Here is a 24,247-nt window from a genome sequence, read left to right on the forward strand (position 1 = left end):
ATCTTGTGATTTTTTTACATTGTATAAACATTTTTCTGAATGTTATCAACATTTTCTAAAAGTTGCATGAATATTTTTTAACACCGCATTAACATTTTTTATCGTGCTATTTTGACTTTTGAAAATTCAGTAAGTAAATTTGGAATATATATTTACTTTTGGGAAATATAAAGAAAAGTTTAAAATAAAAAATAAAAAAGTACATAACGTGGCTGGTGTGTGGCAGTGTGTACTGTCCCGCACTGGGGCCTAGCTCATTTACATGGGGCGCTGAGGCGAGGCACTCTTCCAAAAAAACAAACTCGCTACAGGCGAGGTATAGGCGTGCCCAACAAATGGCACAGGTACCCCTAAAAAAAATGGCACAGGTTTGGGAGGGTCGGAGAGATTTCGAATAAACGGACCTGATCATCAAGCTCAAAAAAGAAGAAGAATAAACGGATCTGATCTTCTTCAGGACAAATTATACCATTGCTCTAACCTGTACCTGATCCGAGTCCAGTTCCCCTGCTTCACCCCCTATTCCATGGCGATGCCGCCGCCGCTCCTCCGACTCCATCCTCACCGCCTCCTCCCTCGCCTCCGCCGCTTCACCTCTGGCCCCGTCCTTCTCCGCCTCAACCCCAAATCCCTCTACGCCACTGCCTCCACCTCACAAGCCGCCCCTACCCCGCCTCCCCAACCTCCTCCCCACGGCCCCTCGCTCCGCCGCGGCCGCCCAACGACCGGCCATCCTCCCGAAGCGCCCCTCTCCTTCTCGCGCACATTCGACCTCGCGGCCCTCCGCGTTCCCGCCGCCGCCTGCGCGTCCCTCGAGCGCCGCCTTCGCGGACACTTGCTCAACTGGCCCCGGGTCCGCAACATCGCCCGTCTCTCCAACGACGACGGCGACGGCCTCGTATCTCTCCCCACGTCACCCGGGTCCTCCTCCGCCCTCCCGCCGACCGCGGTGGCGCGCCGCGAGAAGCTGGCCCGCGAGTTCAATGCCCGCGGCTTCGTGGAGTTCCCCATCCTCGCCAAGATGTCACGGCCCGCCGGGCGGACGCGAAGGGAGATGAAGGGGAGAGCAGCCGGCGGCAAGGAGACCAAGCACGAGAAAGACAAGGTCTATGTCGTGGAGGTGCTGGAGCAGGGAGGGGAGGACGACGAAGACGAATGGAAGGGGTTAGTCGGGGAGGAAGGGTTCGGGAAGGGCGCGTGGCGAGGGGAGCCCACCCGGCTGCTGCTGCTGGATGAGGGTCACGCCAATAGGAGAGTTGATGAGCTCCCGGAGGCCGTCAAGGTGATGATATCTGGTGCCTTTGTAACAGTATCTGTTCAGTGTAGAAACACATCTTAGGGAAGTTCCTATTGAATGTTATTGTGGAGATTGAACAATGGCTGAATGAAGACTGGGGCAATATGCACTGGTGCTCAGCAGTCAGCACATTGTACATCCTTATACATTATTCAACTGCAGATATGTTACTGGTTTTAGTTACCACTTTTGCAGGTTGTGTTAGAACACGAAGCCAACCAGGGTGGACCTTTTGCCTATGAGCTTGTGCAATGTCAGCTAACCCTGTTCTATGATTACTGGCCAATGAATGAGGTACCATAACTTTTTTTTACATCAGATCTGTACTTCTATATTTTTTTCTTTTGGAAGTCAGAAATATATTTGTTCCCTTTAAGCAACAACAACAACAACAACAACAAAGCCTTTAGTCCCAAACAAGTTGGGGTAGGCTAGAGGTGAAACCCATAAGATCTCGCAACCAACTCATGGCTCTGGCACATGGATAGCAAGCTTCTACGCACCCCTGTCCATAGCTAGCTCTTTGGTGATACTCCAATCCTTCAGGTCTCTCTTAACGGACTCCTCCCATGTCAAATTCGGTCTACCCCGCCCTCTCTTGACATTCTCCGCACGCTTTATCCATCCGCTATGCACTGGAGCTTCTGGAGGCCTGCGCTGAATATGCCCAAACCATCTCAGACGATGTTGGACAAGCTTCTCTTCAATTGGTGCTACCCAAACTCTATCTCGTATATCATCATTCCGGACTCGATCCTTCCTCGTGTGGCCACACATCCATCTCAACATACGCATCTCCGCCACACCTAACTGTTGAACATGTCGCCTTTTAGTCGGCCAACACTCAGCGCCATACAACATTGCGGGTCGAACCGCCGTCCTGTAGAACTTGCCTTTTACCTTTTGTGGCACTCTCTTGTCACAGAGAATGCCAGAAGCTTGGCGCCACTTCATCCATCCGGCTTTGATTCGATGGTTCACATCTTCATCAATCCCCCCATCTCCCTGCAGCATTGACCCCAAATACCGAAAGGTGTCCTTCTGGGGAACCACCTGGCCATCAAGGCTAACCTCCTCCTCCTCACACCTAGTAGTACTGAAACCGCACATCATGTACTCGGTTTTAGTTCTACTAAGCCTAGACCCTTTCGATTCCAAGGTTTGTCTCCATAACTCAACTTCCTACTTACCCCTGTCTGACTATCGTCAGCTAGCACCACATCATCCGCAAAGAGCATACACCATGGGATATCTCCTTGTATCCCTTGTGACCTCATCCATCACCAATGCAAAAAGATAAGGGCTCAAAGCTGACCCTTGATGCAGTCCTATCTTAATCGGGAAGTCGTCAGTGTCGACATCACTTGTTCAAACACTTGTCACAACATTATCGTACATGTCCTTGATGAGGGTAATGTACTTTGCTGGGACGTGTTTCTCCAAGGCCCACCACATGACATTCCGTGGTATCTTATCATAGGCCTTCTCCAAGTCAATGAACCACCATATGCAAGTCCTTCTTTTGCTCCCTATACCTCTCCATAAGTTGTCGTACCAAGAAAATGGCTTCCATGGTCGACCTCCCAGGCATGAAACCAAACTGATTTTTGGTCACGCTTGTCATTCTTCTTAAGCGGTGCTCAATGACTCTCTCCCATAGCTTCATTGTATGGCTCATCAGCTTAATTCCACGGTAATTAGTACAACTCTGAACATCCCCCTTGTTCTTGAAGATTGGTACTAATATACTCCGTCTCCATTCTTCTGGCATCTTGTTTGCCCGAAAAATGAGGTTGAAAAGCTTGGTTAGCCATACTATCGCTATGTCCCCGAGACCTTTCCACACCTCAATGGGGATACAATCAGGGCCCATCGCCTTGCCTCCTTTCATCCTTTTCAAAGCCTCCTTGACCTCAGACTCCTGGATTCGCCGCACAAAACGCATGCTGGTCTCATCAAAGGAGTCGTCCAGTTCAATGGTAGAACTCTCATTCTCCCCATTGAACAGCTTGTCGAAGTACTCCCGCCATCTATGCTTAATCTCCTCGTCCTTCACCAAGAGTTGGCCTGCTCCGTCCTTGATGCATTTGCTCCCTTTAAGCAATTGAGAAAAATTATTTTTACAATCTAAATCCCCCCCCCCCCCCCCCCTTTACAAAAACTTGAGCATGATTTGTGTTGAGGGTTTAAACTCCTGAAACTGGCTTCATGTTGCGTCTTATTTCCAACAGAATTCACAAGTACATTGAAGCTGATGTACAAACTTGCTCCAGCATCAAACAAAGATAGTTATACGTTTTGTTTCTTTGGGCAGTGTTACCTAGGCATGGCAAGACTACTCAGCTTCTGTAACAAACATTAAGATTCACAAGGAACTGACAGTTTCCTAGGATCCACAGTTTACTAATGAAGGAAAAAAATTGCCATTGTAAAGCTCTTTTCATTCTATTTTGTAAATGTTTTTCCTCTTCGAGCTGTTACTTAATAGGAAAACTGATACATCAGTAACGCGCACACACCGGCCCCAAGGCTGTGCACAAGTCACCCAAGCTAGCAGATCCGACATCCTACAACACCACGTCGGTTGAGCTGCTGCTCTGGCTTCTGAAACATTGCGGTTTCGGAAGCCGCTGCCCTGGTTTCCTCCCATCGCATCCACCATCCCCACCGGCAAACTGACAATGGGAGGAGACCTGAGGCCCTTCCAACCATGGGGAGGCTGTCGCCTGCTTCTTTAGAACCAGAGCTTGGATCTTCACCCAGGGAGCTAAGATCCCATCAGAAGGAGCGAGATCATAGCTCTGCGATGATGCCTCCAAGGAGGGGAACAACACCTAAGGCGCTGTCATCGCTAGGGCCGACTAAGGTCAGAGCTATGTTTTCACACCAAGTTCGGATACATTTGCTAAAATAGCCATCGGCACCATCGACCACTCCGTCAATCCCAGGAAGCAACCACCATGGCACCTCATGCCCCAATGTACCACCGCCATGCCCTCGAAGGCGCGTGCTGGCACACCTCCATCTGGATCTGTAGGTCTCTCCGGCCGCTACATATAAGCAGTCGACATCATCTGTGGACCACAGCGATGCACTGACCTAGGGCTGCTGCTCTGGCTTACAACGCACCCTCAACAACCATTCCTCGCAGGCCCCAGCCCACAACACCACACCGGCGCTGCCGAGCCTAGGATCTGGGTCACCAGCACGCCCACACAGCTCTGCGTTCCCGTCGTGCGCCCACAACAGCCACCACTGCAAGCCCAGCCTGCCCACGCGCGGCTGCAGAGCCTCCGCCACCGCACGCTAACCATGCCGCTAGTCTAACTCCGTCGTTTCTCCACTGAGTTCAATAGAACGACGTGGCGTCTCCTCTGTGAGCTCTGCTGCCCACAAGCGCGCAGCGCCGCTGCAACAAGCTGACCAAGCCCCGCTGCCGCTGTAGCTGCATGGGTTTTGCCTGGGGGCGTCTTCGCCAGCGGCGATGGGAAGGAGTAGGTCGGGGGGGGGGGGGGGCAGCTGTGGGGATTGGTTCACGGCCCGAGTCCCCTAGGTTAGAGCAACACAGGGGCCGGTGTCGTGAGAGTATTCCCCAGGTTAAAGGAAAATATCAACTGGACACTGATGGAAATTTAGCATAATAGCCTTTTTTATTAATTCTAGTATATTGGCTTTTTTTTTTAAGTTTGTGGGTGTTCTAGAACCCTAACTTGTGGAAATTGAATTGTTGGGCTTCTATTTTGTATTTGCATCTGATGCTTGTGTTGTCCAGGTAACACTGCCTTTGCAAATTCAGGATTCAGGAAAAACATCAACCTGTTCAGGTAGATTTAACTGTCATTACACTGGGTCAGTTTCTAGTTGTGGTAATGTTCAGTTCTTGGTTCAGAGATGTGTTCACAGAAAATGCGATCAATATATCTTTTTGCGTCATCGTATTGGCAAGAAAAAAGATATGGTCAGATAGTTGCCACTTGCCACCTATGAAGTGTTGTCTGACTAATATTTCTCTACTGATATGGCAAGTCTGCGGCATTTGTTTTCTGTCCAGAAGCTAATGCATCATGACAGAAATATCTATAAATTCAGATATTCACGTGAATGTTCTGGAAATATGAGACTAAAACTATCATGTTCTCGCATCATTATTTGTCCATTCCATGATCTATGTGATCCACATGAAGAATTTGCATTATTTTCTCCCTTGTTCTGCACCTTGTATATTGTTTAAATAATTTGATTTCAGTTTATGTTGTGTAGGTCTTGGAGGCATTACTTCCTGAAGGGATAATCATTCCTGCAGGCTTTGAGACAGTAGGACATATTGCCCACTTGAACTTGAGGGATGAACACTTACCTTATAAGACAGTTATAGCTCAGGTAATTTCTGAGTACATAATGGTATGTTGTTTCTTAACCATATTTTGGATCTTCTTTTTTAATTCGAACACAACTTGATTCGACATGCAGGTCGTTCTAGACAAAAACAAGCCAAAGATCCAAACTGTTGTCAATAAGATTGATGCTATTCAAAATGATTACAGAACTATGCAACTTGAAATCTTAGCTGGCCACGATTCCCTTGTTACAACAGTTATTGAGAGTGGCCTTCGTTTTCAAGTTGATCTTGCAACAGTGTATGTTCTTATCCATACCTCTTTTGTTTGTTCTGGCCACATTTCGAATTTTTTGTCATTCTTAAATCACAATAAAGTTAGTGAATTGTTAGCATAAAAAGATGCAAGTTCACTAATGTGAAGCCTTCGTTTTTTATGATGTGTTGCTGTGAATAGAGATTGAGAGTGGCCTTTGTTTTCAAGTTGATCTTTTTACAGTGTATGTTCTTATCCGCACCTGTTCTGTTTGTTCTGTCCACATTTCGGAATTTATGTCATTCTTAAATCTTAAATCACAATAACATTAGTTTCATTGTTAGCATAAAAGGATACAAGTTCATTTGCAATTAATGCGAAGCTTTCAGTTTTTATGATGTGCTACTGTGCCATAGTTTAGTGGCTAAGAAGCTACTTTTTTCTAGTCACGATTGTTAAAAAACCCTAATTTTCCTTTTTTTATTCATAAGCTATTAAGAAGTCAAGCCTTTGTCAAATTCATCCTAATCTAGATAACCTTGGGTATGCCTAGCGTCTAAAACTGTAAATAGGTCAATTGAAAATGTAGTGCATTCTCATGTCCATCATGAGGATTTACTGCTTCTGTTAAAAAACATGACATAACATGTACTAGTTAATTATTCTAACTTTTACCACCAATAAAAGCTACATAAGATGGGTATGTGAAACTGGTAATACTTTTTGTCGGACATACATTTTTGTTTACTAGTTAACTATTTTTTCCTAGGGTATAAATATAAAAGTGATGCTCAAGTTACATGTTGGAGAACATTCCAATGTCCAGTATGTTGTTTTCTGAACGGAAGGAGTAGCATGCAGATAGGCATGAAATGATTTGCTAACGCATGGTGCAAAATCAGGCAAGTTCTAATGCCTCAGGAGCAAAAACAATAATGGTTCTTTTTTCCACACTTCGCCAATACGAAAGGATTAGACTTAATTAATATGTCTGGCTTCCTAGGCTTGATTTGGTCAGTACCAGACTACCATGCATTGCTGGGCCAAACTGGGCTGTTAACAAACAAAATTTATCTAGAGCGTCATAAATTGCAACAGTAGTAAAAGATGCTTTGGTGGGTCAGTAATTTTCACAAAATGACATATTGCTTGGTTAAGGATCCTAATTCATCAAGCGTGATACAGGCAAATAGTGGCTTATAAAAGTTTTTTCCGGATGAAAGAAGCAGCTTACTTTTAGATTGTTGTCATTGGAGCAAAATTGCCTTCAATATTATTGAGGAAAACTGGGAGACGGTGTCTGGTTCAAAGTATACTTGTTTCTGAAGTGTGAATTCCATTTGCTTGGGCCTTGGAGAGTGGAGAACTGGAGAAGGCAGCACTGAATACACAATACTCTATGCTGTTGACACAATGTCTGAACCTGAAAACCTGTTACTATAATCTTGTGTCTTGCTCGTGCCTGGTTTCTAAAATTAAGTAGTCCCTCCGATCCAAATTACTTGTCCCTGAAATAGATGTATCTAGATGTATTTCTGTGCTAGATACATCCCTTTGAGCGACAAGTAATATGGATCGGAGGGAGTATGTTTTTATCTTCCTTAAGTAGTAGCGCTGATTAAGTGTTAAATTTTTTGTTTGTTTTCCAATTTTATAATGTTTTTCTTTCCAATATTAATGACTTATGATGGCTGGTACAGCTATTGGAATTCTAGATTATCAACAGAAAGGCAGAGGCTTGTCAACAATATCTTTCAAAATTCTGATGTTGTATGTAAGTTCCAGCTCTGCTTGTTTTGAGTATATATAGTTTTGGTGAATGCTGGTGTTAGTTTACTGAACTTAGTTTTCGTAGTCCCACAATATAACATGATGGAACTCCGCTCAGGCTACATTGCCCATATTGGCCCTAATTCATGCATCATTAAGTTGTAGAATAATTGTCAATAAACTATAGAACTTAATGTTGCTAATGTCGTGTTGAAACTGACCATTTCGCTAAACTGAGCTTTTCGCTTAACCTTGCTTCCCCTTGCACAACTAACTATTTGATGTTTTATCCTCATGCAGGTGATGTATTCTCTGGTGTTGGGCCAATAGCAATTTCAGCTGCAAAAAAAGTCAAATATGTTTATGCAAATGACCTAAACCCAGCTGCAGTCGAGTACCTTGAGCAAAACATTGTTCTTAACAAACTTGAGAGAAAAATTGAGGTAATTGCCACAATTGTACTTCAAAATATGCTAGGGTAGCACCAGTGCATTTATTTTGTTTGTCTAGATCTATGTGGGAGATGTAGGCCACTTATTAGCATTAGCTGTGCTAGTCGTTATAGTTAGCTGCAGTATTTATTTGGATAAAATTATATTATCTATTAGATATATACTATTGAGTTCTATCAGGGCTAATATAACTATCTATTTGGTAGTTGACCTACCTTTCAGAATTAAGCAATAAAATAGATCAATCTGGTTTTTCCCAAGGCTCTTCCTCATAGTCCATGATCTCCTCCCTTCAAGCCAAGCAGGCCATCTTCTGTATGGTACCTACCATGCTGACTAGTGTTGATAAATATTGTTCCTAGCTTTTAGTTATACATCCCATAGAAGAATTGAAGATACTGTCCAAGGGGATAAGATCAGAATCCGTATATAAAGGAGGACGTATACTCCATTATCAATGAAGCGATGAATGAATCTAAGTTATTTTCAGTCTTCTTTCTTAGCATAATTAGCATTAGTATTCTGGTATGGACGAGAGTATATGCCAGGTATAATTCAATGTTTAGTATTTTTTGCGTCTTCATGAGTTTGAGGTGAAAGTTGCTAGTAATCTTCTGTTAACCAGGTATATAACATGGATGCCAGAAGGTTTGTTAATGCGATGTACTCAAGCCAACATGTGCATCCAGTCACACAAGTAGTAATGAATTTGCCCAAGGATGCTGCAGAATTTTTAGGTGATTGTACTTTCCTGAGTAGTTACCTATTTTCTTTTTAATGGTGTAAGCCGGATTGGCTTTACTATTAATAATTTTCCTGGGTGAAACCTCGTTCAACATGCTGTGTGGGATTTTGGAAATTATACTGCAAAGGATCATATGCACTGAGTTAACCTATGTCTCCTCCGTTGCTCACTCTTTCTCATCACCTTAGGTATTTATGTTTTATTAAGATATACGAGAAAAACAAAAGTGCGCTTGTTTGGACTGTTTGGAGTTGCTCTAGTCTGCAAGCCACAGCTCTGGCACATGAGCAGCTTTCTGCGTAGCCAGCTTGACCTAAGGGAAAATTAACATGTGAAATGAAGAACACGCTGCTCTAGATTGAACTTCTATAGTTGAGGAAACATGTTGTAAACACAAATTTGTAAAATCTATCAGAGTAGAAGCATAAATACTTTTGTTTGTGATGTGACAAAGAAAGGCCCTTGCTCTGGTGGTCCTAGTACTGGATTCGACTTCCTTTGAGACCTAAAGTTCATGGCCTAGTTGCTGTCGGCGGGGTCAAAGACGGGGTTCCCTCGGGTCCTTCCTGGGGAAGCCACCATGGTGCCACCGTACTTGAGGTCTGGCCCAACGGACTCTGAAGGGGTGCTCGGGGGATCTCCGTCAGGCGTTCTCCCCTTGAGGAGCAAGGACCACCCGTCATGTCCAATCATCCCCGAGGACAAAGGGAGGACATTGTTGAAGAAGGCCATGCTATGGCAGGTGCGACGTCAGGATGCGTGTCGGAGTAGGCAAGTGTATGAAATGTGTCCTGACCTTTGTGAGTAGACGATTGATGGGAGGTCTCGAAGGCCAGGTGAGCCTGCAGTGGTGCACATCATGGTATGGCCTCCTTTCTGACCGTCTGGACTCCGAATCGCTAGGGCCCTCCAAGTATAAAAGGGGCAGATGCCATTTGTAGCAGTGTAATAGGCTAGCTGAAATTCTACCAGATCAATAGACACAAAGAACACAAGGGCAAGAGTAGGGTGTTACACCTCGCCGGTGGCCCGAACCCGAGTAAATTGCCTTCCCGTGTTGCGCGGAGTGAGGGAGTGTTTTAACCCCTAACCGGACGATCTAAGAGTTGCATCATAGCTCCGATATCGACGATCACCCGTCGACATCTGGCGCGCTAGGTGGGGGGTTAAGGCTCCAATCTTCTCCAGCAAACATGCCAGCTTGAGAACCACGCGTGTAGCGATGCCGACGCCTAGTGCCGACAACCCGGTGGGGCATCTCTAAGGGTGGAGCAACATCACGGCGCGCGTGGCAACTCGCGTGCGGGGTGCGCCCCCCGCTCGTGGCGACTGTCGTCGCCTTGGCGCGACGGCTCACAAGCGTAATACGGCGGTGGCACTTCAAAGCTCGTTGGCATAGGCCCCGGGGGCTCCCTTGACTCTTGTGTCCCTGCAAGGGACCCTGTGCGTCTCAGGGACGACCGTGACACCAGGCATGGCAGCTTCGACTCTTGAGGACAAAGAACGTGGTCCTGAAGGGTCGCTTCGGGCAGAAGTACCATGTGTGCACCCATATGTTTCTCCTTCGATTATGCATTGCATTAGTTTTGGGGTCTTCACCTATCGGCAGATCATTGTCTATGGCCAGCTGTAGGCCCTGGTCTCAACAAAAGGCTCGCCATGATCAAGCTAGCATGAGAAATGCATGGCCTTTCCCCATAACATGGCAACAAGGTGACTGTGCTTGGGGTTGACCTCGGGCACCACTGCGCTCTCTCGGGCAGTGTCGCGACGTGTTAAAGGAACTTGGTGTTCTCTATGATAGTTTGATCGGTCAAGCCCAAGTGATGGCCGACCTCACAGCGGCATAATAGCCGCCGTTAGGGCACTTTCTGCATGTGTAGGAACACATGAGAAGGTGCAGAAGGCGACCTAGGCTGAGCCGCGACAACGTCGGGGCCTGATCCGAAAGCAGAAACCTCACAGGACAAAATCTTGCAGTTTTTTCCCTCGCCCAAGTTTGCTTGTTTGATGTCATTCCGCTCACTGCCGTACGCTACCTGTCAGAAAGGGCGCCCTTGGACAGGCGCGTCCGGGGGTGCAACACCCCTGAGAAGCGATGCTCTCCTCGTTTTTGCTTTCAAGTCTGGCTTAGGCATCTCGCGGCAGGCACACGTGCTCGGGGCCCAAAGAGATGTGGGGGAAAAGTGACATAAGATACCGCAGAGGATGGATGTCAATGGCTGTTTGTAATAACAGCCGAACCTCCACGTTCATTACAGATAAAAGAGAAAATGCACACTAACCATGAAGTAGCGAAGAGTCGCGCGATAAGTTTTTTTTACACAAGCTCTCTGGCCCCAGAAGCAAGAAGAAAGAGTGAGGGAGGTGGTGCGCACTAGCGCACTCAGGAGTGCCCCTGGGCACTATCGTCAGCCTCGACAGTGGCTCCACCCGACCCCGCAGATTCACAACGACAGAAGCGGCGGGCAACCTCCGTGGCGACGGCCCAGACTGCTTCACGATCACGAGTTGCCGCCTCGTGTACCGGCCCCAGGTGCGTTGGCTCCACCGTAAATTGGGAGTCGCGATCGTGGTAACTGGCTAGCACGTGCTCAACCACCGTGGCGGCCAGGCCGCGACACTCCTTGTCCGTCACCTGTCGGATGGTCGTGAAGAAGGCACGAAGACCAGTTGCAAATCTCTCAAGGCCGTCTGCGATCCCCACAATGCCCTCCATTGTTGTGCGTATGACGATGAGCTCGAACTCAGCCCCCATCACGTCGGCATCCACGCGGCTAAAGGAGAGGCGCAACGCGACAAGACTCTCCGTCCTCGCCGTGCTAAGCTCCTGGTACAACCGTTGGTGGGTGTCAGCCCTCTCCTTGTGCCCCTCCGCTTCGGTACGCTGGCTCAACCTCCTTGTACAGGTCTTGCTTGGCGTGGTCGCTGATCGACAGGAGGGCGCCAAGGTCATCCCGAGCTTTCTTGGTTGCCACCAGCTTCTTCTCCAGGGTCTCGGTGTAGCGGCTCTTCTTTGCCTGCCCCTTCTCTATGCGACAAACCTTCTCCTGGTGTCAAAGCTCCTGGCTCTCGAGTTTTGAATCGAAGGAGCGGCACACGTCGGTAATACGAGCTTCGACAAAGCCCTCGAGCTCGAGCTCCCGTGCCTTGAGGCTTCTCTCCTTGGAGAGTTGTACCGATTACTGGGCTAGCTCTTCCTCGTTCGGATGGCAGCCTCACGAAGGGATATCAGATCCTCCCGTTGGGACGCCCACTGCTCACGCTCAAGTACACAGGCGTTGCAGTGGGCAATCACTTCATCCCACACACATGGACATCTGCCTCGAAAGCAGTCAGGCGCTGCGCCTCAGAGAGAATCTCCTGCTCCTGCTCGACGACCTCCTGGATCCTCTGGGAAAAGGCCTTCTGCCTGGAGTTTTTCAGAGTCCGCAGAGAGACGAGCATGGGTGGCGGCCAGGCGTTTTTGGAACTCTGCCTCAAGGGCAGCCACCTCGGCGAAGAACCGTTCAAGCTCCCACACAGCTTTGTGGCCTCGATCGAAAAGCTCGTTGGGGGGAGGCGGCGGCCATGCACCACCAGATGGTGCGTGCCTGGTATTGCTGGGCATGCACAAATCAAGCAAGGATGGATCCGCGACAACCCCAGGCGGCGTCGCCATCGAGGCTCCTGATGGTCAGGGCGGCGTCCCAACCCTGCTCCCGTCCACGGCGGCGGGCATAGTCATCACCCTGCCCCTGACAGCGCTCGGTCAATTCCTTGGAGGGGCTTTGATCCTGCCATCTCCATCGCCGAAGCCTTGGCCGTAACGTCCTCTGGGGATGGCGCTGACGCCGCGGCTGTGGCCTCAACACCAATCCGCTGCAACCTTCTCAAGGTTCCCATCCTCCTCGACTCCTACCCCCGCGGCGACCATGGAAAAGTCTCCGATCGGGGCCACAAGAGGGGATCATCCTCAGGCTCGGCCTTGGCGTTTTCCCCCATACCGATAGTTTCCGCACCCCCAGTTGATAGGATCACTCTGCGGGTCTCCACCGCCTTTTTCCTCGTGTCCGTGGCATCGAGGGTGGTGCTCGTCAACACCGAGGAGGTTAGGAGGGCGCATCATCTCCCACACCGGTCGCGTCCGCGACTCCGACCACCGTCGCGATCTTCGGCGACCCAGGCGGCGCGGAGGCTTCCTCCGTCACTTTCTCCTGAGTCGCGTCGTCTAGGGGCATCGCCATGGGCCCAGGGGTCTTGTTTCCTTCATGGTGCGTCGAGAGTGAAGGGGTCTGTTCGGGTCCATTGGCCTCTGCAAGTGGTACCTTTGGCCCCAAGGATGCCTCGGTTTTCACTGCCGGCTCCAAGGCCTCCCCACGTGCCCTCTCTACCTCGTTGTCCCCAGCCCCTGGGTGCTCGGGCTCCATGTCAGGCGCGGGGACATGCTGTCAGGACTAGGAAGTCTGGGATCCCCGACAGGCAAGGGGACCTCCGGGAACTCCGTGTTCGCGTCATTCGCGGGGGTGTTCAGGGGCTCAGGGGCTGTGACGGTCCCGGATGTGGCTTCCCCGGGCTAAAGAGCCCTCACCCTCTTGGCCAGCCTGGGTGGTATGACGAATGTCAGCAGCTCCTCGACGTAAGTTCCAAGTCACAGAAAAGAGAAAGGATCGGAAAGCTCCTGCGACCAGGCGATGAACCCATCGAGAAGCATTGCCGCTCTGACCATCTTCTCCCTCCAGACCCTCGGTTGGGGCGGGTGGCGACGGGGAGGGAGCTGTCGTCGGAACTTGTTGGTGTGGTCTCTTCGGGTGGCCCAGGCGAGCGGCAGGGTCATGCTGGCCCTACACCGTTGGCCCCGTCGCCGGCGGGTCACAAGATTTTGGTCTGCTAGTGCTCGTATTCCGCGAGTGTCGAGGAAGTCCTCGACGAATCATGGTGCTGGTGGGATCGTCGCAAAGGGGCAAGACATTGGCCAGAAGGGTGGCGCTCTTGTGCGAGCTGAGCAACTGCCAGTGGTAAAGCTGTTGCCTTGTGATTATGAGGTCACGGGTTCAAGTCCTGGAAACAGCCTCTTACAGAAATGTAGGGAAAGGCTGCGTACAATAGACCCAAAGTGGTCGGTCCCTTCCCCGGACCATGCGCAAGCGGGAGCTACATGCACCGGGCTGCCCAAGGTCGAGCACACTGTCGGGCCCTAGAGGGGAATGTGACCGATATCCTCGATTCTGGTTTACTACCGCGCGGGGCAGTTACTGTCCTGCAGCAACATCAAATGGCGGTGGAGGAAATCCGCCACCACCATCTCACAGTGCACCCGCGCCTTTTGAGCTCCATGATCCGCGTCGTGATCGGGCTCAGCTGCTCGTCGTCCGAGGACTCAGCAAGCGGAAGCGCCAGGCGAGGTTGCCGCAGGCGGGGGGGGGGCTTGATGTAGCACCATTCCTCAGCCAAGGTCTCCTCCCATTTGCTCCGGAGTGTCTGATCGATGTATTGGGCGTCGAGCTTATTACGGAAGCGGAAATAGCAGCAACCAACGGCGCTCTCCCCGCTTGACATGCGGAGAGTGAAGTAGTGGCGGAAGAGCGCCACGAAGGGCATAACCCTGACGAACATCTCGCACAGATGGGCGAAGGCGGACAAGATCACGGCGGAATTGGACAGAATTGGGGGTGAGGTGAAGAGTAGATGTTGTAGCTCTCCAAGATGGCAATGAAGAAAAAGAGGGGAGAAGGCCGGCCACAATATGGCCCATGAATATCATGGTCTCATTGGCGTCCGGGCGGGGTGGGAGAGTCGTTGGTAGAACCCCCATTGCTCGAGGGCGGCCGGTAGAAACAATCATCAGCCGCATCCCATCTCGCGCTTCCTAATTCGGGAAGCGAGATTTGGGGAGGAGAGCGTCCCCAAACCGCGGCGAAGGTGGCGGAGAGGGGGGAACACTGCCGGTGGACGACGGCGAGGCACCGAGAGCCTTGCCTTTGCCGCTTTGGAGGAAGGTTTTGCAGGGGCCATGACCCTAGTAGGGAGAGATGAAGACCAAAGGCGCGTTCGGATGTGCTGGTTTGGGCTAAAGTTTGGAACCAATGGATGACCCGCGAGATTGGAGCGCCTGGTTATATGCAACAGAGGGGCGGGGTTCTCGTACTAGAAGTCCCTCCCCCATTACTGCTTCCACGTCCGCTTTTCGTGGAGGTGGATGGCGGTTCAACGGTGCGTGCCCAAGGATCGAGGAGACGCCTCGTTTAAGGTAGCACCCACTGTTGGTGTGAACTGGATGGCGCCGGCATCGGCTTCCCCCTTATGGTGGGCCCACCCACCCTTCCACAACAACCGTTGTCTATGCAATCATGCCCGAGTGGTGGGGCCGGGGGCTACTGTCGGCGGGGTTCCCTTGGGTCCTTCCCGGGGAAGCCACCATGGTGCCACCGTACCTGAGGTCCAGCTAAACGGACTCTGAAGGGGTGCCCGAGAGATCCGTCATTGGGTGTTCTCCCCTCCTTGGGGAGCAAGGACCACCCTTGAAATCCAATCATCCCCGAGGACAAAGGGAGGACATGACTGAAGAAGACCATGCAGTGGCAGGTGCGACGTCAGGATGCGTGTCGGAGTGGGCAAGTGTATGGATGTGTCCTGACCTTGGTGAGGAGACAATTGATGGGAGGTCTTGGAGGGCAGGTGAGCCTACAGTGGCGCACGTCATGGTATGGCCTCCTTTTTGGCCATTCGGACTCCGGGTCGCTGGAGCCGTCGCCATTTGTAGTAGGCAGGTTGTAATAGGCTAGCTGAAATTCTATAAGATCAATAGACACCAAGAACACAAGAGCAGGAGTAGGATGTTTCACCTCGCGGTGGCCCGAACCCGGGTAAATTGCCTTGCCGTGTTGCATGGAATGAGTGGAGTATTTCAACCCTGGCCAAACAATCTAGGAGTTCATCGTAGTTCCGATATCGACAATCACCCGTCGACGGTTACTATGCCGATACAAACAACAACAGGGTGAGAGGTTGTTTAACTTCTGAAATGTCTGCGTCCTAAAAAAGCGGAGAGTTATGTGTGGTTGTTGGTTCTCTGAACATTTCTTAGGGATGACTCGTACTAGTACCCAATGATAGATGACGAAAATATCTGTTGAATTTCACCATCTGAAACATTTAGTGTGTGATCGGTGGCTAGGACCAAATGAGCCAGTTCCCGTGGGACAAGACAATAACAGGTTCATTTCATGCAAATACATACATATTGTTTAACAGGGATTGAAACACATTCTCTCCTGTCTTGTCTCTCTCCCCTCGTTTTCCTTCACCCAATTCCAGTTGCCTCTCTCTTCTTCTCTGCCAGCGCGTCTCGGCATTCCAGACCCCTGTGTTAATCCGCTTAGTTTGCTTCCTAAACGGCAGCTTTTCGGTGCTGATTGTGGATTGGAGGCGGCTCTGCGCACTGGTCATGGTTATTCTCGGCGTCGCCGCTCCTCAGATTCAGCTCTGCCATAGTTTGCCTGGTATCCCTTCAATAACCTCATCTGCTCTGCTGGATTCAATTCTTCTTCCTTCCTCTTGGCTTGCTGATGGGGATCGGAGCTTGGGCCTGTGCCAGCAGCCTGTGGTCATCCTCTCTCCCCCTTTTTGTGTCCATTAAACCCCCCTGTTTCTGTTCTTGCTTCTGTACCTGGTTGTCTGATCTTGAAATCCCACATCTTTTCCCCCGACGACCTGCTTACTTTGCTTCTAATTTGATTTCCAAGAGTTTAGTGCGGATTGATTTCAGGCCTCGGCACGTTTGCTCTGTTTAATCCATGCCTTTGGCTCCAGCCCTTGCCTCAGAAGGTTTCATCCTTATCTTCTGCATTGATGAGAAGTTGATCTGCGTTTCTCTGTTGAGAAATCCTAATCCGAGTCAGCGGACACTGGTGACCTGTGCTTGTACTTCTCTGTCATCTGTGGCGACATTGACTCGTTTGGATACTCAAAGCTTTTAATCTGCGGCGAGTTCTCTGTTCCTCGCTTAAGCTTCTGTCTGGTTTTGGAAGGTTTGTTCAGGAGAGAAGCATACTCTTCTATTCAGATCCACAGCCCCTTTCCTCTTTTCCCTGGCAATGCTTCTTATGCTTTCTCTTTGCGCTGGAGATGCCCTTCCTCTCCTTCGGGCTGGAAGTTCATGCCCAGTGCAGGTGCTTTTTTGATCTGCTGTTAGCTGTGGCTGTCTGAGCCCTTCTATCCTTCTCTTCCCAGTGGACGCGTTGACATCGGAAGGTCCAAGAGTATCATCCTTCATTTTGAGCGTCTCGGGTGCTCTTTTAGCCCTTTCGATCGCTATGGCATGGTGTTCAACAAATTCATTGGCAACAATGTATATCCCTTTCCCTCCTTGCTTGGAGACATTCTGTCCGTCATCATCCTCGTTTTGCCGGCGGTGACCAGGTCTGAAGCACGTGATCTCTGTTTCGCCAGTGGTGGCCAAGATATTGTTGCTGATCAATTTTCCTCGGTCGGCGGCCACGGGTTGCTTTTGGGCATATAGGCTAATAAGTGGCTGCCAGCGGCGAGACTTGGCGACGAGGAGCCTGTGTGGATGCGCGGAAGACAGGGAGTGTCGCGGTGGCAGTTGGCAGGAGCGGAGCCACGTTGGAGCCAACCTGGGCTGTGGCCTGCCCAGCCAGTTGACTGTAGCTCCACTGGCAGTTGGAGATATGTTTCTTGAGGCATGGTGTTCAATGCATATTAGTCACAGTTTATGAGGGGCATACATGTAATTTCCTTTTTTCATGCTGCTCACTTTGTAATTCTGGATGTAACTCTGTAGTCTTTGTGCTCAATATAATCACAGTTGACGTTTGCCAAAAGAAAATTGTTTAATGCATCATTGTCCGGATAACAACTATTCAGTGAAAACTACGAAGCCAAATAGTTAAATGGGGGACAAAATATTGAACTGATAGGAAGGCATCATCTAATTACATTCTTCGATATGAATTATACTTTAATTATTTGGCACACAAGCTAATATCAACTGTTCTCTAGGATTTTAAATCCAAAGTTGTACGTAGGGTCTCTTTTATTTGAAGGATTTCCAAAGGATTGTGGGAGGATTGAGGATTCCCAAACACCATTCGAGTCATGTACTCCCTCTATCCCATATATAAGATGTTATTGGTTGTAGTAACATATATTATGGGTTAGTATTCAAAATGGCATGGTGTTGGCTCAATCCTGTGTTTCGGTAATCCTGTGAATCATACAGGTCGGCCTGATTGAATGTCAAGCCCCCCCCCCTCGCGCCGCCTTCCCCACGGGCGACTTTGGAGGCGACGCAGCCCCCGAGCGCTCCCTCCCCTCCTGCTCCCCTTCCACCTGCCGCCGCCGGGCAAAGCCCTGGCGGATCCGGCGGCGGCAGGACTTCGCTCCCAGGCGGCCTCCCCCCTCGGAGCGTGGGGCTCGACGAGGCTGACGGAGCTGTGCTTCTTCGGGCCTAGGGTTTCGCGACGGCGGCCCCAGATCCAGAGGGTCGGGCCTCTGGACCTGGCATGGCGAGCACGTGGGCGGCGCGGTGCTACCCTTTGGAGGCGCGGCTGCGGCTGCTTGGCTGTGCCCCGGCGGATCCGGGCGGCGGAGGCTGTGGGCCGGTGCGGCGGCGGCCATGGACGGCGACGGCAAGGTGCATGTGGCAGGTCCCCGCGACGGTGCCACTAGCCCTGCTCGACGCGTCCCCCTGCGGTGGCTGGCCTTGTCTGGCAGCCATCCGGCAGTTGCTGCTCTGCACTGGCTTGTGCCTCCCTACATTGACGGTGACGATACGTGGTTTCCCTTTCAGTGCTGGTGGTCCTCTCCGGTGATCTGCTTCCCCGTCTCCTGTCTGCTCTGCTTCGGCTGTTTGGGGTTCTGGTCTTGGCTGGGCAAAATCCCTGCGCGGCGATGGCCTGCGCTGACAACGGCGACACCTGAAGGTGCCGTTACCTCCATGGAGGCGCTGTCATGGCCCGGACTGGATCCTCTCCTCGAGCACTAGGGGAAACCCTTGGTCCGGTTCTCTGGACAAGGCAGCGGCGGCGTCGCAGCGCCGTTCCCTTCTTGAAGGCGCTGCTTGGGTCGCACTTGGAGTCCCTGACGCGGCAGCTGGAGATGGTGGCCTCCCTGGTCTTTCCGGCGAGGTTTGCTGGTAATGCGATGCTGTGATGAGGGTTGCAGCATAGAGCGTGGGCGTCCGGGGCGCCATGTACGCCTGCGCCGGCATGTCCAAGACGATGGCTTCGCTAGTTTTGGCTGGGTCCTGCCATCCACCTGCCATCTCCTAGGCACATATGGGTGGAAGGTACGTTGGCTCGGACAGCCCTGGAGATGCGGTCTTCTTCGGAGGCGCCTGGCAACAGCTGTGACGCGGCCTTGAGGCTCTGTGTCTAGCTTCCTCGCCATTCATGGTTGGAGGCTGGACAAGGCAAGACCTTTCGTCATTGCGGTCTGTAGTTGGTAGCACCTCCTCACCTGCTCGTCGGTGAGGACGATGGTGTGTGTGCGTGTGTCCCTCCTCCTCCTCCTGGGAGGTTGTACCTGTACTGCTGTTCTCTTCCTGTTCAATGAAATGAAACGCAAACTCTTTTGTGTTTTCTCGAAAAATAGAGGCCGGCCTCTTTGGTTCATAGGATTTTATAGGAATTGCAGAGGATCTATTCATGAGGATTTTTTCCTCTGATGCTTGTCTGGCTTGTAGGATTATGAACTGCAGGGATTTTCCTATTGTCTACCTTGTACGCAATTTTGAAGGAATATTTCCATTGGCGCAACCTCATGGAAGATTTGCTTTGTTCCTATGACATGAAAGTTCCTGTGCTTTTTTTTGCGACGACATCGAACAATTTTGATGACCCATATGTGTTTCAATTCATGTAGGATTTCAACATGCATGACATCTGAATCTCACACTTTCCTTATTCCCGCGTTTTCAGAATCCTGTAAACCAAAGGTGCAAATTTGGAACTCGCTGTCCATTATCATGTTATTGCTACTAGCACCGTACCATTTCTTTTTGTAAAGGGATTTAATTAACTAGATGTTGATTTACACTGAATATGTTTGACGAGCCTATTCCAAATTAGTTGTCCTGGGACAAGGCATTCCAAGTCCATATATCCATATAAAGCAGGGACAGCAGACGCATAAGTCCTTGTTTTAGAACACTGGCAATATGGCTTTTGAAGTCGAAGAAAGAAGAGGCATTGTTGAAAATACTCTCACAAGGAAATAATTACCTGCCTCTTATTATTATTTTCGCAGGCCAATGTGTTTCCAAAAACATGTACTTTGTTCATTCTAATCAATATATGTTCTTGAAAAATTGGAGGAAAATGTTCTTATAATTTTGCTCTTGTTTTTGTAGATGTGTTCAGAGGAATCTTAAGAAACAGACAAACAGGACACATCGCCATGCCAAAGATCCATGTGTATGGATTCTCCAAAGCCGAGGATCCTGAATATGACTTTCATGAGGTAAATACAATGTTTAGCTCAAACAGTATTCGGTTCTACTGGAATCGGTTATTTCTTTATCTGTGTTACCAAATCAACACATATGCCCCAAATTGCAGAGGATAAATCTAGCATTGTGTGACAGTGTGATGGGCGTCGAAATGCACAGGGTACGGCTTGTTGCCCCTGGGAAATGGATGCTCTGTGCGTCTTTTACCCTTCCAGAATCTGTCGCATATGCAAAGGCGAATTACATTACCTGCTAAATATTTGTAATCAGATGGCTTGCTAGACTAGACTTGACATGAGACAATCCACAAAGCAATTGATCATGATCAAATTTGTAAGCCCACTTGGATATTGAGCATTTACCCATAAGAATAGGATTATTTTCAATGAGTAGTTGTAGGTGCAACTTCGGAAAAGAGAATCTGATAAAGCTTTTCTTGCCTAGAGTCATTGAGTCATTATAAACCTTAATTCTATCAAGGATCTTCCGCGGTCTTATTTCTTTCACTCTTGCTTGAGCCGGATGATGATAAATTCTCATGTCCGGTTCCTTTGGGGGATGGATCCTAAAGAGTTCACCTATCCCAATAACAAAGAAATCAGACTTAAATGATCCTGTATTAAGAGCTAAATTAGCTAAAGGGATGGGACATAAGACGAAGAGAAGTTGTGTGCTCGGCTCTAGTGAGCCATTTTTTTTCTAAAGAATGAAAAATCATATTCCAAAGTTCCAAATAATCTGATTTTTTCCGAACTATTCATATGGATGTATACCACATATGTGTAAAATTTCATGATGAAACACCATACACTGCCCCAAACCTTTCCCTTATCCCTGGTCGCTTTAATATTGTCGGCCACTCCTATATGAATGACCCCAGCGGGAGTCCCTAGCTGACGCTCGCTAGCGTCAAAAGTACCAGCTTTCGCGCAGGCGCGAACTGAATTGGCCGGCCCATTCGGTGGCGTGATAGCGAAGCGCTACTAAAAATAGAAGTACAAAAAACCGCTCTAACACGTAATCTGGCGACGGCGAGTATGCGGTTTCCACCAGTTGAGCTGCTAAGCTTTTGTGGTTAGTTGATTGCGCAAACTTCTTTGAACACTACGCCGTGACAGATCCAGAAAAAAAAAATCAACCATTGAACATTTTTGTAAATATACGACGTTCAATTTTCGAATAGACAAAGAACATTTTTGGGTACATGCTGAATAATTTTGAAATACACATTGGATATTTTTGTGATGTATGCTGAATATTTTATTAAATATACATTCAATATTTTTTGTAAATATATGATGAACATTTTTTAATTACACATTGAACATTTTTGTGATATAAGCTGAACAATATTGAAATAGACATTGAACATTTTTGTGATATATGTTGAACAATTTTTATGTATACATTGCACATTTTTTTAATATACGCTGAACAATTGTGAATTTTGTATAAAAACTTCTTTTAAAATTGTGGACAAGTTTTGAAATCATGAACAAAATTTGGAATGTTGAACATTTGTTAAAACAAATAATAAAAAGGAAAAGGATAAAGGATAAACGAAAAAGAAAGGAAAAAATAAAAGAAATAGAAAACAGAAACAGAAGAAACAGAAAAAAAAAACCGAAAACCAGTAAAAGAAAAAAAACATAAAAAAAAAACCGGTCGAGGGAACCCTCTAGAAGGTTCCTAAAACGTTTGCCTGGCCCTGCTTCAACGCCCGAAATGGGCCGGCCCGTTCGCACTGCTCGTTCGTGCGAAGCGCAGCAGATGGACGCACGCGAGCGTCAAATAGGGTTCGCCGACCTCAGCCTGCGTCATATAGTTGAAGCATAGCTGAAAACTCCTCCAGATGGGCCGGCACATGTAACGGCTATTCTGTTTCGGTTTGTTTCTTCACTTCTTTCTTCTCCTTTTCTCTTTTCAGATCTTGAGTTTTTTTCTCTTTTTCTTTGGTATTCTCATTTTTTAAAGGTTTTGCAATGTATGGTTTTTAATTACACATTGAACATTTTTGTGATATAAGCTGAACAATATTGAAATAGACATTGAACATTTTTGTGATATATGTTGAACAATTTTTATGTATACATTGCACATTTTTTTAATATACGCTGAACAATTGTGAATTTTGTATAAAAACTTCTTTTAAAATTGTGGACAAGTTTTGAAATGATGAACAAAATTTGGAATGTTGAACATTTGTTAAAACAAATAATAAAAAGGAAAAGGATAAAGGATAAACGAAAAAGAAAGGAAAAAATAAAAGAAATAGAAAACAGAAACAGAAGAAACAGAAAAAAAAACCGAAAACCAGTAAAAGAAAAAAACATGAAAAAAAAACCGGTCGAGGGAACCCTCTAGAAGGTTCCTAAAACGTTTGCCTGGCCCTGCTTCAACGCCCGAAATGGGCCGGCCCGTTCGCACTGCTCGTTCGTGCGCTTCAGCGGAAGCGCAGCAGATGGACGCACGCGAGCGTCAAATAGGGTTCGCCGACCTCAGCCTGCGTCATATAGTTGAAGCATAGCTGAAAACTCCTCCAGATGGGCCGGCACATGTAACGGCTATTCTGTTTCGGTTTGTTTCTTCACTTCTTTCTTCTCCTTTTCTCTTTTCAGATCTTGAGTTTTTTTCTCTTTTTCTTTGGTATTCTCATTTTTTAAAGGTTTTGCAATGTATGGTTTTTAATTACACATTGAACATTTTTGTGATATAAGCTGAACAATATTGAAATAGACATTGAACATTTTTGTGATATATGTTGAACAATTTTTATGTATACATTGCACATTTTTTTAATATACGCTGAACAATTGTGAATTTTGTATAAAAACTTCTTTTAAAATTGTGGACAAGTTTTGAAATGATGAACAAAATTTGGAATGTTGAACATTTGTTAAAACAAATAATAAAAAGGAAAAGGATAAAGGATAAACGAAAAAGAAAGGAAAAAATAAAAGAAATAGAAAACAGAAACAGAAGAAACAGAAAAAAAAAACAAGAAAACCGAAAACCAGTAAAAGAAAAAAACATGAAAAAAAAACGGTCGAGGGAACCCTCTAGAAGGTTCCTAAAACCGTTTGCCTGGCCCTGCTTCAACGCCCGAAATGGGCCGGCCCGTTCGCACTGCTCGTTCGTGCGCTTCAGCGGAAGCGCAGCAGATGGACGCACGCGAGCGTCAAATAGGGTTCGCCGACCCCAGCCTGCGTCATATAGTTGAAGCGTAGCTGAAAACTCCTCCAGATGGGCCGGCACATGTAACGGCTATTCTGTTTCGGTTTGTTTCTTCACTTCTTTCTTCTCCTTTTCTCTTTTCAGATCTTGAGTTTTTTTCTCTTTTTCTTTGGTATTCTCATTTTTTAAAGGTTTTGCAATGTATGGTGAACTTTTTTTACCAATATATTGTGAACAGTTTTTCAAATATACATTGAACTATTTTAGTATATGGTGAAGTTTTCCAAATACACATTGAACATGTTTTAATATTCAATGAATATTTTTGTTACATACATTGAACATTTTATACGATGAACATTTCTTCATACACATTGTTTTTTAATATTATTAAACATATTGAACAGTTTCCTATTTTTAAATTTTAAATATGTTCTAAAAAAATATATAGCTCGTAAAAACTAATTTCTGTTTTTTAGAAAACCTAACTGAAAAACCGAGGAGGAAAAAAATAAACAAAATAGCTTGTGGGTAAAGTGGGCCTGCCCATTTGCCTTTGCTTCAGCGAAGCCACCCCTAGTTGATGCACACGGGCGGTGAGTAGGAGGTCTCGGTATTGTCGCGCCTTTGGCATGCGAGGGAAGTTGGTAATTACTACGCTGATAGGCCGAAGGATTGAGGCTTGGTAAGAGAGGCAAGCCCTGTTAATTTGGGCTTTTTCACTTTGGCAAAAAAGCCACAAAAACTCCTAAAACTGAAGCAAAAAGC

General features: G+C 47.8%; 1 protein-coding gene across 3 annotated transcripts; it reads left to right on the plus strand.

The window, feature by feature from the left end:
• The first annotated feature begins 452 nt into the window (after positions 1 to 452).
• LOC123077824 (tRNA (guanine(37)-N1)-methyltransferase 1) lies at positions 453 to 20,748 on the plus strand. Of its 3 annotated transcripts, XR_006436841.1 has the most exons (10): positions 453 to 1,282; positions 1,493 to 1,591; positions 5,558 to 5,677; positions 5,768 to 5,934; positions 7,590 to 7,663; positions 7,960 to 8,102; positions 8,737 to 8,848; positions 19,720 to 19,792; positions 20,207 to 20,316; positions 20,415 to 20,587. XR_006436841.1 is itself a non-coding variant. In XM_044500155.1 (9 exons), the coding sequence occupies exons 1-9, from the start codon at positions 527 to 529 to the stop codon at positions 20,559 to 20,561; spliced, it is 1,728 nt and encodes a 575-aa protein (XP_044356090.1). In that variant the 5' UTR covers positions 453 to 526; the 3' UTR covers positions 20,562 to 20,748. The 3 variants fall into 3 exon arrangements, 1 of the variants encoding a protein (XP_044356090.1); XR_006436842.1 differs by lacking the exon at positions 8,737 to 8,848; XM_044500155.1 differs by lacking the exon at positions 19,720 to 19,792 and having other exon boundaries at positions 20,415 to 20,748.
• Positions 20,749 to 24,247: the final 3,499 nt, after the last annotated feature.

The sequence above is a fragment of the Triticum aestivum genome, chromosome 3D, assembly GCF_018294505.1.
Source record: "Triticum aestivum cultivar Chinese Spring chromosome 3D, IWGSC CS RefSeq v2.1, whole genome shotgun sequence".
Taxonomy (NCBI): Eukaryota; Viridiplantae; Streptophyta; class Magnoliopsida; order Poales; family Poaceae; genus Triticum; species Triticum aestivum.